At 40.2% G+C, this 16,027-nt stretch overlaps 1 protein-coding gene across 2 annotated transcripts in view; it reads left to right on the top strand.

Annotated features, from left to right (window-relative positions):
- Positions 1–16,027, top strand: part of ALS2 (alsin Rho guanine nucleotide exchange factor ALS2) — a 282,347-nt gene that overhangs the window by 39,194 nt on the left and 227,126 nt on the right. For both annotated transcript variants that reach the window (XM_029606273.1, XM_029606274.1), the window contains exon 4: positions 3,830–4,758. In XM_029606273.1, coding sequence (XP_029462133.1) covers positions 3,830–4,758 — 929 coding nt within the window. The remainder of the gene's footprint in view (positions 1–3,829; positions 4,759–16,027) is intronic.

Below are 16,027 nucleotides of genomic sequence, written 5' to 3'. Positions count from 1 at the left end.
ATACTAAGAATCATAATTTAATTTATTCAAAATGAATGAACTCCCAAGGTGGTTATATTTATTTCAAATGCTACCCGTGTGGCTACAAAAACAAGATCTGAAGGAGATTCTAAGAGCCTTTCTAAAATTTATTTGGCAAGGATGGATAGCAAGGATAGCGTATAGGTGGTTATGTGAACCATTACAAAATGGGGGCTTGGCGTGCCCCGATTTAAAAAAAAATAAATATATATATATAACCTACTTTGTATGATGCAACACTTTAAGGACTGGTTCACTGGGGCTTCTTATCAGTCTTCCAAACTACATTTGCATGCATGGTTTCAAGGGTTGGCCCTTACAGCCTTAATACAATTGCCAGTGAATTTGATTCCGACAACAGTTAGGCACTTCCTAATTTTGGAATCCGGAAGAAGAGCATGGACTTGCTTATGCTCATATGGGGACATTCGACTTAAGGTGACACAGCTGATTCCAATCTGTTGCAACCCTCAGCAATAAACAACCCATTATTTAGAAGTTGGGTGAACAAAGGATTGATATATATAGGGCAACTAATTTAATGTCCCTCAGCAACAGATTTACAGGTTCACAGATTTAAGGGCAAAATATGAGTTCCGATTTTTATGCCTATTTACAAATCAGACACTACATAACCTCCTTGGGAATGCAAGATTACCCCTTAGCCAATTATAGATTCCTAGAACCTACCCTTCTTGGCCCGTCCCCAGGAAAGACAAAATGTTCCCAATTTGCGAAGGCCTTGAGGCACAACTCCACTGACCCCCCCTTTGGCCATTTTAAGAAAATGGGAGAAATACTCCACTTTGGATATCTATCACGGACGTTAAGGTCTATTTGAAAAGTATACATAAAATATCTGAAAATACCAATTTAAGGGAATTGCAGTTTAAATTTATTTGGCAATCTTATTACTCAAAGAAGATGCATTTCAATTGAAAATTAGCCAATCATCTCTTTGTTTGAAATGTGAGATTTCAGAACAGGACCACTTACACTGTTTCTGGGCATGCATTAAAGTGCATGACGTTTGGATGAAAATCAAGAATTATGTTCTAAACTTTTTGGATATGACATACCAGATGACCCCAGTTGTGGTTATTTGGGAAGACTGATACTGACCAGATGAGACTCCAAAAAGCGTAACGGAGGTTTATTGACTTAGCAGCTGTTCTAGCAAAACAGACCATATTATCAGTATGGCTTTCGGTAGAGGCACCTGAGTACCAGCACTGGTTAAATAAGATGCTTAAGTTGGCTATTTTTGATTATTTATCGATTAAGAAGGGTACAGGAAGTGAAAAGAAAAAGATTAAGGATATATGGGATCTCTTCCTTGAGATGCAAAACGAGATCAGGAGGAGATTTCTTGATATTCTCCCTGATAAATAACCTATTTATTGACATACATGGAATAGCCACAGATAGATACCAATGGCCAGTGTACAATGGACATTTAACAGTAAGACAACCAAATCCAGACAATGGTTAATCATAATAATAATATAACGTAACTCAACAAGCAGAAGGAGAGCTAGAGAGGGGAAGGGGGGTGGTGGGGGGGGGGGGGGGCAGCTCCATGGGAAATACATAAGAAATTGCCATGCTGGGTCAGACCAAGGGTCCATCAAGCCCAGCATCCTGTTTCCAACAGAGGCCAAACCAGGCCACAAGAACCTGGCAATTACCCAAACACTAAGAAGATCCCATGCTACTGATGCAATTAATAGCAGTGGCTATTCCCTAAGTAAACTTGATTAATAGCCGATAATGGACTTCTTCTCCAAGAACTTATCCAAACCTTTTTTGAACCCAGCTACACTAACTGCACTAACCACATCCTCTGGAAACAAATTCCAGAGCTTTATTGTGCGTTGAGTGAAAGAATTTTCTTCGATTAGTCTTAAATGTGCTACTTGCTAACTTCATGGAATGCCCTCTAGTCCTTCTATTATTTGAAAGTGGAAATAACTGCGGCACATCTACTCGTTCAAGACCTCTCATGATCTTAAAGACCTCTATCATATCCTCCATCAGCCGTCTGTTCTCCAAGCTGAACAGTCCTAACCTCTTCAGCCTTTCCTCATAGAGGAGCTGTTTCATCCCCTTTATCATTTTGGTTGCCCTTCTCTGTACCTACTCCATCACAACTATAACTTTTTTTGATATGCGGCAACCAGAATTGTACACAGTATTCAAGGTGCAGTCTCACCATGGAGTGATTTATAGAGGCATTATGACACTTTCTGTTCTATTAACCATTCCCTTCCTAATAATTCCTAACATTCTGTTAGCTTTTTTTGACTGCTGCAGCACACTGAGCCGACTATTTTAAAGTATTATCCACTATGATGCCTAGATCTTCAAGGAGGGCTAAGTAGGAATGCTAAGAACATTGGTTCTTACCTGCTAATTTTCGTTCCTGTAGTGCCACAGATCTGTCCAGAGTCCCTCCTGGGTTTGGAGAGCCCATTTGATCTGTGCTGTTTGTATGTTATCTGAAGTATTTGCATTTGGCTTTTTCCTGCTCAGGTGATGGTTGTATATGCTGATTTAGTTTGTTATAAGGCTTGTTCAGATTTAGTGTTTTCTCTTCCTCCTGCTCATTTGGCGGTGGATGTGGGATAGGTTAAGTTGAGTTTTGGTATACTTTTCCATCTTGGCTTGGATACAGGTCAATACTGACAGGTTAAGTGACTGTATCAGTTAAACTTTCTCTGTCTCCATCTCCATCTGCTGGAAGGGCAAAACCCAGGAGTCTGGATTGATCTATGGTACAACAGGAACGAAAATTAGCAGGTAAGAACCAGTTTTCTTTTCTGCCATCATGTTTGTTACCTTGAAGATCATGTCCATATTTTTGAGTGTTGCAAGGTAATTATAGTTTTATAGCAAATTAGATGATCTTTATGTACATATTTTGAAGCCATGGGCTCTTGAGTCAACATGTCTTCATGATTTGCTATGTAAATTGTGATCAGTCTTTGGAGACCCTTGTCCAATTGGTCTGTAAGAACTAGTATAGGAAATTAATAATTAATTTCACATGATATAGTTTGTTTAAAATATAATCCCTTGGAGATCATGTATTTACTGTCAAAATGAATTATTGGTGTTTATAAAATAACATTTTGTTTTTCATATTTACGTACGAAGCAACTGAGATGTACATTCTGAGCAATGAAGTCAGTAAAATTTAGAATTTTTAGAGGATTGATTGTATTCCTCAACCAATCATATTTCTTGGATACAAACTTTGCATGCTATCATTTACTGATTGCTACAATGTGTAATAATGCAAGTCCCTGGTCATTTCAGCTTTGTTTTATTTGTTTTGAAGCAGATATTTATTCCTTTGTGTCCTCTAAACTACCAGTTATGTATCAGTTAATTGACTTAGTAAATTCAATTCGAAGGAATAATAGTTTAACACAATACTTTGTGAAATTTATGCATGCTATCAGTACATGAAGCATGCGGTTACATTCCTTTCCTTTTAAAAGGAATTGATAATCTGATCCAGAAGTGCAGCTTCCCCTATTGAATTTAGGGTAATGGAATCACTATGAAATAAGCTACTTTTTTCTGTGTTGCAGCAATTAATATAAAAGGTGGCATAAGTAAGTTGCATAGATTGACTTTGAGTTATATTTTTCTAATGTTTGTTTCAGTTCAAATATGATTATTTTATTCTGCCCAAATCTATTTGAAAACTAGAATTTAAAATATTAAATTTTATTAACAAAGGAAATGTTGTGTACAAATAGTGATTCCAGTTAATTATTAAGCCTGATTTTTGTGTTTACAGGTGGTGAAGTCTACAGTTTTGGAAGGCTGCCATGGCGACATGACACGCAGGAGGATTGTACTTTTGGGCCTGTCTTAGAAAATGTTCTAACTGGCCATCGTGTTGCTACTGTAGCAACAGGAAGCTACCACAGTGGAGTGGTGACTGAAAGTGGCATGGTCTACATGTGGGGGGAGAATTCTGCTGGTCAGTGTGCAGTGGCCAACCAACCTTATGTGCCAGAACCCAATCATGTTAGTATTTCTGACCCGGAGACCAATCCACCAAAATGGGTCAGGATCCTGCAGCTTGCATGTGGAGAAGAGCACACCTTGGCACTGTCCCTAAACAGAGAAATCTGGGCATGGGGCAGTGGCTGCCAGCTAGGTCTCATAACCAATACTTTCCCAGTGACCAAGCCTCAGAAAGTGGAGTACTTGGCAGGACGTCTCGTGCTTCAAGTGGCTTGTGGTGCACACCACAGCCTGGCTCTTGTTCAGTGTCCCATCTCCCAAGAACTGAAGGCTATCCCAGAGAGATGCAACCACTGTAGCCAGCTGCTGATTACCATGACTGACAAGGAAGATCATGTTATTATATCGGACAGTCACTGCTGCCCACTGGGTGTTGCACTAGCTGAGCCCCAGTCTGGCAACTCTCTGTCATCTTCTTATGAAACTGTTGTGGGAAAGAGAACAAATATCCAGAGTACGGGTTACCCAGAGACTCTTATGGAAGACTGTTCAGTTGCCATTCCAGAATCTGAGACGGCGGTGGCAGAATCTGTTACTGATGACCCAGAGCAGAAAGCTAGTGGGACTTTGGAGAGTTCCAATTCAGGAAATTCTCTCTACCCTGACAAAAATGCTGTAAACGAGTATCTGAAGAAGCTTTCTGATCAAACATCGAGCAAGGAACTAGGGAAGAGTGAGACTTCAGAATCTGTGCAGGTACTGTACATACTAGAAGCTAGGATAATTCAAGACTTTTTGGTTTGGTTGAGACTGTTTTGAAGCGCTAATCAAACCTGAGGGTTGCCCAGGCAGTGATGGATTTTGAGTTTTGCCACACTGCTGCACTGTACTACCCTCCAAGACCTTAGATCTGATGCCTTAATCCCCCCTTCCTCCCCCCAATCACAGACTTCTAATGAAGGCTCTAGCCACATGGTAAACTGTGAATATAATTCCAGCTGACTGTAAAATGACAGCAGTGAGTGTGAGGAATGAGTCAGCTTGCTGCCCTGTGCTCATAGGCTGTATCCCCTCGGGCTTCTGTGCTTTGGGACAGGGCGTGTGTTAATGGGGCTAATGGGCAGGAGACTGAACATCGGCCTATGGTATTTTCTAAAGTTTGTGCTTGCTTCCATTCCAGATTGTAATATTGTTAGTGAATATGAACCACAAACGAGCAAGTGGTTGTCTCATATTCACAGTTTCCACATACATCACTTGAGGTAAAATCTTGTCTGTGAGGGTAAAAATGTTTTCCTCATTGCAGTCCCTCTAATTTTATATTGAAAATTAAGTTAAAATTAATTCTTAAATACAATAAAAATGTAATGTGATTCATTTAACCAATCATTAAAGTTCCTGTGCACTGCCTTAAGAACATAAGAAAATGCCATACTGGGTCAGACCAAGGGTCCATCAAGCCCAGCATCCTGTTTCCAACAGTGGCCAATCCAGGCCATAAGAACCTGGCAAATACCCAAAAACTAAGTCTATTCCATGCCTTCAGGTATATATTCATACAGTGAGGTGTTATTGAGTAACCTATCTTTCATGTCTTACAATTTTATTAGATCTATCATGTCCCCAAGATAAATATAATTTTATTTACCTTTTTTCATGAAATAATAAATATTGGGGCTTATTTACTAAAGGTCTTCTCCCATTCTGTCTATGGGGAAAATCTTAGTAAATAGGGCCCCTAGTTTGAAACTGAAACTGGTTCTAGTAATATACCCATGCCATTTGAATGGGACGACAGACTCTGATCATGTACCAATCGGCAGCTTGGTGATGTAATGAAAGGAAGCGTAGGGAGAGAGCTACAGAATCCCCAGTTCTGCCCGTTGGTGTTTTTTTTTTTTTTTGTTTATCCTGACTAGCATGCATGGATGTTAAGGGAAACCCCAAAAAAGAGAAGTTTAGAATTGTAAGTCTGCTTCTAAGAGCATGTTTTGACTGTGACCTGGATATGTGCGTTATAGAAAGTGTCTTGTACTAGCTTTGGGGTGGAGGAATGGGAGTTGGTGTTTGTGTTGAGGCAGGGGGTGTTTTGTGGGATGTGCTGGTTTTGCGTGCACTCCTTGAAATCTCCACTTTTCCTCCAACGCCTCATTCTCTTCCCCCCCCCCCCTTATGTGTGTAGGGAGGTGGGGGTGATTAGTTTGGAGGGTGTACCTTTTAGGGGGGGGGGGCACACTCTCCTTCCTGTGTGTGTATATTTGGGGTTTGCATGTAAGTGGGTGAGTGTCTCCTCCTCCTGCCCCCCTTCACTCTACCCTCTACTCCCCTACTTGTGTATATGTGGGGAGGTGTGTGAATTGTGTAGAATGGAGGGTGAGTGAAGTGGGGTGTGAGGGCTGTGTGTGTGCACTTTCCCTTACATTCTGCCCTCTCCACCCTCACACCCCCCCCCCCCCCCTTGTGTATGTGTGAGAGCAGTATGGGGAGGAGAATGATGCTCTTGGAGCACCTCAGCTCTCCCCATATGTGTGTGTATGTGCACTTTCTGTTTTGTTCTCAGTCTTCCTCCCCTCTGTGTGAATGTTGAGGGGGATGTATGTACGCTCTTTGTCCTCTATCATCATCCTCCCCTGTGTGTGTGTGAGGGTGCATGGAGGGGGTGAGCTGGGGATGTGTATGTCTTATGGGGGATTTAACCCTGCTGTTCCAGTATGTTGGGAGCTGGATTTGCAAGTATTTCTGTGCGAGTCTGTGGGTGGTTGTAGATTTAGGGGCACTTTTTTCTCCTGCACTCCATTTTCTCCTCCCCAACACATAAGAACATAAGAACATGCCATACTGGGTCAGACCAAGGGTCCATCAAGCCCAGCATCCTGTTTCCAACAGTGGCCAATCCAGGCCATAAGAACCTGGCAAGTACCCAAAAACTAAGTCTATTCCATGTAACCATTGCTAATGGCAGTGGCTATTCTCTAAGTGTACTTAATAGCAGGTAATCCCCATGTGAGTGATTGGGGGGGGGGGGGAAGATATATATGTGGTAATGTTGGAATGGGGAAGGAGGTGTGTGGGTACACTCTTTGGACCCTACACTCTCCTCCTCTCTCTTCTTCCTCATCACTGTGTTTGTATGTGTGTGAGTGAATAGGTAGGTGGTGATTGGGAAGTATATGCGGGGAGAAGAGTGGTGGTTACAGGGGTGCATGTATGTGTGTGTTTGGTGGGGAGAGGGTGGGGCGAGTGTGCACTGTCCCCATCAATCTCACTTCCTCTCCTGTTGTCACAGAGTGTGAGCCCTTCAGCTGTGGTGGGATTATCGCTGCCTGGCTAGAGAACCAGCTAGGCCCCCACTGACAGACAGACTTGCTTGGACAGGGACAAAAGGTAGGCTTCGCCTATATCAGCCTCTTCCCCCACAGGCTGAGCCCTTGTTTTCTGAGGCCGGCAGGCAAGGATGCCGAGGAGAGTGATCAGGTGAAGAGAATAACAAGGTCAGGGCAGGTGGAGAGCAAGCAATGTCTGTCTAGGCAATGGTCAAGGAACCAAGAGGTAGAGAAAGAAGGAAAAGAACTAGGTCAGGGAAGGACAGGGAAAGATGAAGAACAGGAGCGAGTCAAGGCAGATAGAAGCAGGATTTGAGCAGAGGCAGCTATGCATTGCAGGGGGACCTGTTGAGGCATCTGCTGGTTGCCCGGCAGTGCTTTAAATAAGCAGAGTGTGGTGATGTCATTCAAAGACACCGCTATCCTTTTCCTGTCATGGGGCCTTGAAGAGCTGTGAATTTGCACAAACTTTAGGCCCAGCTGAGCAAGAGTATGGCAGCGACCTACTGCGAAGATGCCAGCTGCACTCCTCCAAGGATGAGCGAGGCTGGCTTTGGCACTGCGCTGCAGCCAAATGTTATACCTGTTTTTTCTCTCCCACTCCCTGTCACTAATGGAACCTGGTAACCCCCCTAGCCTTTTTATAGCTGCTAAGGTAACTCTTTTCTCTTCTGCTGCTGGAGTTTGTGAAACCCCAAACACCTATTGCTGCAGCCATGGTGATGATTCCCCTGTCCTTCACCCTGCTGCTTTGAGGCTTTCTGTAGCAGTGGCTAATATCCCAGCTCCTTGTGAGTGTTGCTCTGTTTTCACAGATGTGCTTATTCACCTGTTTAGCCACCTTGATATCATCGAATATGATCACTCCCAGATCCCGCTTTTGTTTTGTACTGCTCTCTTGGATTTTTTGCTGCCAGATGCATGACTCTGCATTTTTTTTACCATTAAATCATAGCTGCCAGACTCTAGACCAGGGATTCCCAAATCTGTGCTGTGGACCCCACAGCCAGTTAGGTTTTCAAGATATCCACAATGAATAAGAATGAGAGAAATTTGCATACCATGGAGACTTAGTTTTCCAAACGCACCCGCAGGAGTGCCTTGCCCAAATGTGGCTAAAAGTACATGCGGATGGTACAAGAACTCAAAAATAAATTCTTCACCCTGGGTACATATATCAATATTTTTGGTATATTGTATATCCCATTTATATTTTGTCTGCCTAACATTCAAACTGGCTTCATTCCTGTGGAAAAAAATTGTTAAAGCAAATGTTTTACATCTAGCTGCAATAATAACTTGTAAAATCAGCTTAATTGATGTAGAAGGGACATTTTTGATCTGACATTTGCAATAAAAATATTTTAGGATCTTTTGATAACTTATATTTGGTCATTTTGAAGACCAAAATCACCACCATATCCCAATATTTTTGAATTTCAAGACACTCCCATCAAACAGGGAAAAAAGATCCCATCTTCCCACAATTTCTCCAGCAAAGATTCCCAGAATTAGGGAAAATATTATGTAGTTTTTATGGGGTTAAATACCTAAATAGCATTTTATAAATTTTCAATAATAGAGCTTTTCCTGATGTATGAAAACAAAGCACCCATTAATCTTTTTTCACCAAAGCATTCATTGATCTTCCTCCACATCACCTCCAAGATCCCTTTCCCATGCTAGAATATGTTTAGGTTTCCTAAGCAATTCCTGATTTAGCAAAATCAGTTTCAAAATATGTGAGGTTTATCACACATGCCTTCAAATAATTTCCTTTTCATTAAATCAGAACTTTCCTACTAGAAATAAAATGACATACCTGAAGATATAAAAACCTATCTTTCTTAGTGTTTCTCAATTAATATGTCAAAAGCAGTAAAGGTAGACTGATTCCACAAATGAACAAGCTAATTCCTGAAGTTTCCAAATTCTTTAAACTATTACATTGGAATTCCAATAAAAAGTCTTATTATAGCCAATTGGTGTCTCTTGCTCCAATCAGTTGAGCCTTCCACTGGTCCTACAATCAGAGGATAAGGTCTACAGGTTTGTTTAGGCAGCCACCCAGGCTTTCAAAGGAATGCGGGCCAGAAACAATTGCTGCCTTTGGACCAATTGTTTAATCCTAGCTTTACTATGCCAATCTGATATTCACTCGTAGTTGTGCAAACGCATAAAGGCTTCTGACATTAGAGACAACTAACCCTCCACAAATTTAGCCTGGAATAATATTGATCTCTCTACCTGAGGGGAGGGGCCTACGTCTCCAGATTGACCCGAAGATTTTCTGCTGGCATAATCTAAGAATCCTGTCATAAATCCCTATTGGCAGTGTCTGGAATAGATAATGTCATGGCTTCCTCACCTGTCGTAACTGTCCAACCAGGATTACTGATAACTGTGACCAGCCTTCTAAATCTTGTGATCTCTTCTCAAGAAGAGATGCGTAATTAAAAACTAAAAACTTTATCCAGAGCAGCTGTGATTTTAACACCCAAATATCTAACATTGTCCTTGGCCCGTTTTAAAGGAATATTTGTCTTTTGTGAACAACTTTAACTGAGATGGGGAAAGTTAATATTTAAAATTTCTGAATTGTTCATATTCATCATAAATCCAGGGACCCTTTCAAAATCTTCACCTTTTTTAATCAAAATTAGTAAAGGACTGTATAGGGTCAACCAAAGTAAGCAAGAGGTCATCCGTGAAAAGTCAAATTTTGTAATCTACATGACCCAAACAAAAACCCTTAACATTCATATTTTGCTTAACTCTCAGCAAAGGGCTCCATAACTAGAGCAAAAAGCAAGGATGACAATGGAAATCCCTGCCTCGTGCCCCTCCCAGTTGTGAAAAAAATTTGAATACCCACCATTAACTTTAACACATGATGTCGGAGAGACATATTTTACAAGTAATGAAGTTAAAATCTACCTCCAAATTTTCCAAAACGTTAAAACATAAAAGATCACTGCACTCTATCAAAAACCTTCTTGTCATCCAAAGATGATAGAATCGGAATTCCCTGTTTCTGAGCATACCATGTTAAATTTAATGTGACAAATATTATCAGCAGTTTTGTCTTCTAGGTATAAATTCTGACTGGGCAGCTTGGGTCATCAGAATCCATCTTAAAGCTAAAATTTTGCCAACAACTTAATATCCAAATTTTAATAAAGAGATAGGATGATAACACCCACACATTTTATCCTTTCCCCCTCTTAAGGTATTATTGTAATGCCTATAGAATAAAAAGGCACATGTAACCATATGTAAAACTGTTCCAAGGTTCAAGAAGTACTATAAGAATAGTTCAAACAGTTGTTGATTCAAAAGTTCCACCATAGTAAAGTCACTTAAACAGCAGTTTAGTCCCTCCCAGATGAGCCATGTTTCACCGGATGGGCTGCATCGGGTGGGACACAGGAGTGTAGTACCTTACATCTGTGTAAAGAAACGCTATTGTGATCAGAAACAGCAGGCAGCAACAAAGACCCAAGAAACAAAGTAAGATTACTGATTTTTTTTTTTCCCACCAGGGAGGATGGCTGCAATATAAAAAAATCACTCTATTAAACAAACAGGGTAGAACAGAGATCAATTATGAAAATGAACATGAGCATAAATGCAGCTGAAAAATAATTAGCTACAAAATTCAGACTCAAAAATGTTGTTTAGAAAAGACAGTTTAGAAAACAGTGTTTAGAAAATTCTCACAGCATAGAAATACAAAGCCAGTTGTGAAAAGTTAAAAAACCTCACAAAACCATGCCAAACTTCTGTTGCCCAATCAGATAGGAAATAAAGAGAAATAAATGCCTGATGTCCGTCAATTAAAATTTATTTCGAAGGAGACAGTAAAACACTTTAAAAAGCCCGACTCAGGACGAATTTCGCTCCTGTCTTGGAGCTGCTTCAGGGGCTTAATGTGCTTTATATGGATTATACTGTTCAGTTTGAAGGAATAGGATGGCACTTTTTCCTCAATCTGATTTGCAGAGTCATTGGATGCAATGTCTAGGAACAGCTGATATTAGAATAAGAACATTAATCAGCATGGATCGTAATGTACAGCTTAATGAAGTAGGATGAAACTTTTTGTTCTTACTGTCAGTTTTACAGTATTGGATGAGCTGTACAACATGAGGTGATATATTTTTTTCAATAAAACCGGTTATATGCAAATGATGAATTGTCTGTAGTTATTTCTTTGATAAAACCATTGAGGTATCAGCGAAATTCGGCCAGAGTCTGGCTTTTTAAAGTGTTTTATTGTCTCCTTCAAAATAAATTTTAATTGACGGACGTCAGGCATTTATTTCTCTTTTTTTATTTCGTCACTGCTTTTATAGATCGCCTACCTTTATGTTTTGTGGGCCCAATCAGATAGGCTTGTCCATACCACACTTGCTGGGATCCCCTGACTTTATATGTTAGGGGATCTCAGCAAGAGGGTTTGTGTTTGTTTTTTTTATTCATGAATGTGTGCATCCTGAAAAGGAGGCTGCATTTATTTCTTTGTAGAACGTGTTTTTTATTTATTTACTTCATAGTACTGTGTTTCTGATGATTTGTTCAGGGTAAGAAATTGTGGTCTGAAAGAAAAATGTGGGGCTTTTGTGTGGTATGCACATAAGATTAACTTAAGAACATAAGAAATTGCCATGCTGGGTCAGACCAAGAGTCCATCAAGCCCAGCATCCTGTTTCCAACAGATGCCAAACCAGGTCACAAGAACCTGGCAAGTACCCAAACACCAAGAAGATCCCATTCTACTGATGCAATTAATAGCAGTGGCTATTAGCTAAGTAAACTTGATTAATAGCAGTTAATGGACTTCTCCTGCAAGAACTTATCCAAACCTTTTTTGAACCCAGCTACACTAACTGCACTAACCACGTCCTCTGGCAATAAATTCCAGAGCTTAATTGTGCATTGAGTGAAAAATTATTTTCTCCGATTAGTCTTAAATGTTCTACTTAGTAATTTCATGGAATGCCCCCATGTCCTTCTATTATCTGAAAGTGTAAATAACAGATTCACATCTACTCGTTCACGACCTCTCATGATCTTAAAGACCTCTATCATATCCGCCCCCCCCCCCCCCAGCCGTCTCTTCTCCAAGCTGAACAGCCCCAACTTCTTCAGCCTTTCCTCATAGGGAGCTTTTCCATTCCCTTTATCATTTTGGTTGCCCTTCTCTGTACCTTCTCCATCGCAACTATATATTTTTTGAGATGCGGCGACCCAGAATTGTAGACAGTATTCAAGGTGTGGTCTCACCATGGAGCGATAGAGGCATTGACATTTTCCATTTTATTAGCCATTCCCTTCCTTAATAATTCCTAACATTCTGTTTGCTTTTTTGACTGCTGCAGCACACTGAGCCGACGATTTTAAAGTATTATCCACTATGATGCTTAAATCTTTTTCCTGGGTGGTAGCTCCTAATATGAAACCTAACATCATGTAAATACAGCAAGGGTTATTTTTCCCTATATGCAACACCTTGCACTTGTCCACATTAAATTTCATCTGCCATTTGGATGCCCAGTCTTCCAGTCTTGCAAGGTCCTCCTGTAATGGATCACAATCCGCTTGTGATTTAACTACTCTGAATAATTTTGTATCATCCGCAAATTTGATAACCTCACTCGTCGCATTCCTTTCCAGATCATTTATAAATGTATTGAAAAGCATCTGTCCAAGTATAGATCCCTGAGGCACTCCACTGTTTACCCTTTTCCACTGAGAAAATTGACCATTTAATCCTACTCTCTGTTTCCTGTCTTTTAACCAGTTTGTAATCCACAAAAGGAATTCACCTCCTATCCCATGAGTTTTAGTTTTCTTAGAAGCCTCTCATGAGGGACTTTGTCAAACGCCTTCTAAAATCCAAATACATTACATCTACCGGTTCACCTTTGTCAACATGTTCATTCACCCCTTCTAAAAAATGAAGCAGATTTGTTAGGCAAGACTTCCCATGAGTAAATCCATGTTGACTGTGTTCCATTAAACCATGTCTTTCTATATGCTCTATGAATTTGATTTTTAGAATAGTTTCCACTATTTTTCCTGGCACTGAAATCAGGCTCACTGGTCTTTAGTTTCCTGGATAACCCCTGGAGCCCTTTTTAAATATTGGGGTTACATTGGCAACTCTCCAGTCTTCAGGTACAATAGATGATTTTAATGATAGGTTATAAATTTTAACTAATAGATCAGAAATTTCATTTTCTAGTTTCTTCGATTCCCTACGATGCATACATCCGGTCCAGGTGATTTGCTACTCTTTTTAGTTTGTCAATCTGGCCTACTACATCTTCTAGGTCAGTGATTTGGTTCAGTTCGTCTGACTCATCACCCTTGAAAACAATCTCCAGAACTGGTATCTCCCCAACATCCTCATTAGAAAACACAGAAGCAAGAATTAATTTAGTCTTTCTGCAATGGCCTTATCTTCCTTAAGAGTCCCTTTAACCCCTCCGTCATCTAACTGTTCAACCGACTCCCTCACAGGTTTCTTGCTTCTGATATATTTTTAAAAAGTTTTTATTATGAGTTTTTGCCTCTACGGCCAACTTCTGTTCAAATTCTCTCTTCGCCTGTCTTATCAATGTTTTACACTTCACTTGACAATGCTTATGCGTTATCCTATTTTCTTCAGATGGATTCTTTTTCCAATTTTTAAAGCATGTTTTTTGGCTAAAATAGCCTCTTTCACCTCACCTTTTAACCATGCCGGTAATCGTTTTGCCTTCCTTCCACCCTTTGCGTCTAGGATTGTATTTTTAAACAATGTCCATGCCTGTTCAACACTTTAACATTTGCAGCTGCACCTTTCAGTTTTTTTTTTCTAACTATTTTCCTCATTTTATCAGTTTCCGTTTTTGAAAATTTAGTTAGAGCTGTAGATTTACTTATTGTCCCCTTCCAGTTATTAGTTTAAATTTGATCATGTTATGATCACTATTGCCAAGTGGCCCCACCACCATTACATCTCTCACTAAATCCTGCGTTACACTAAGAATTAAATCTAAAATAGCTCCCTCTCTTGGTTTCTGAACAAATTGCTCCACAAAGCAGTCATTTATTATATCCAGGAACTTTGTCTCTAGCAAGTCCTGATGTTACATTTACCCAGTCAATATTAGGGTAATTAAAATCTGTAAAAAGCAAGGGCAACTGAATTAAATTTAAATTATAGCCTAAGTGACTGTGTCATCAAGCCAGACGTTGTGATTTTAACCTAAAACCCAACCGGTCTTCTAATCATTCACCATCACTGTAAAAATTATATTTATTAATTGAAGAAATATTTTTTGTTTTTTATATTTTTTGCTGGGGAATTAAGTCTGTCAAAAACTTTCAAAATCAGTCTTTAGTGGACATTCAACTCCAATGACAATATGAAGAAGAGTTAAGTAGCAGTCTCTCAGTGCAAAATATAAACACAGCCGGTGTTTCACGGAAAAGCTTCCTCAGGGGCATGTAAATAATGTTAACACAGGAGTATTTGCCTAAAACAAAGCATGATCTTAGAATCATTTTCAAAGAAAAAATGAGAAGGCAAACACTTATTGACCACCGTAGGCTACCAATTCAAAATGGGACACGAAGTCTCAGAAGTTCTTCTTCATCGCACAGGAGGAAACGAGGCTGGCGTCGACGTCTCATTAAATACTTAGACTTGATGTCATGCAGTGACGTCCTTAAAAAATGCAGATCACAGACAGGATTGAACACTCTTGAGCACACACATCTCAAAAGCACTATATCACAAAAAAAACTCCACAGTAATAAAAAACGTGAAACAATGAAATGAAAAATTATAATGAAAACACATTATCTCAGGAACATGTATAGACCGAGATCTGTATTAAGTCCAGCTGGGCTGACAGTGCCCAAACGATATATCCATCGCTGCTCTGATTTTAAAAGCTGTAATTCACGATTCCCACCATGCCAATGTCTGGTACATGATCAATGGCACAAAAGGAAAGATCCGCAAATTGATGGTGAGCCAGGCAATGCGCAACCAATGGTTCATCAATACGAGAATTTTTGATATTAGATGTCAGTCACTCATAAAATTATTCTTAAGTCAGGTTATACAATTTTTCTCAAATATGCAACCTCTTGTACATCTACAATGGTTATTTATTTAATCCGTTGTCCCTGTGATTTGTTATATGTTGGCAAAACCAAGCGTCTCCTTAAAACTCGGAAAAGTCTCTCCCTGCCCCCAAAATTTCCCCAGTTCCTTACAAAACTGAATTCCTCTTCCATCGTCTCATCCACACATTGAAACTCTGGAGCTCTGCCTTCCTCTGGGGACCTGCAAGTGGAACAGGAAGCATTTCAGGGATTGCACCCTGGAGGTTCTGGATTTCAGTTTTTCTACCTAAAATCCTAAATTTGGCTTCCAGAACCTCTATCCCACATTTTCCTATGTCGTTGGTGCCCACATGTACCGCAACAGCTGGCTCCTCCCCAGCACTGTCTATAATCCTATCTAGGTAACGCGTGAGGTCTGCCACCTTTGCACCAGGCAGGCAAGTTACTAGGCAGTCCTCACGTCCACCAGCCACCCTGCTATCTACATTTCTAATAATTGAATCACCAACTATGATGGCTGGCCTAACTCTTCCCTCCTGGGCAGTAGCCCTGGGAGACTTGTCCTCAGTGCGAGAGGA

This window comes from Rhinatrema bivittatum, chromosome 6, assembly GCF_901001135.1.
Source record: "Rhinatrema bivittatum chromosome 6, aRhiBiv1.1, whole genome shotgun sequence".
NCBI lineage: Eukaryota > Metazoa > Chordata > Amphibia > Gymnophiona > Rhinatrematidae > Rhinatrema > Rhinatrema bivittatum.
This window is presented reverse-complemented; position numbering and strand designations above follow the sequence as displayed.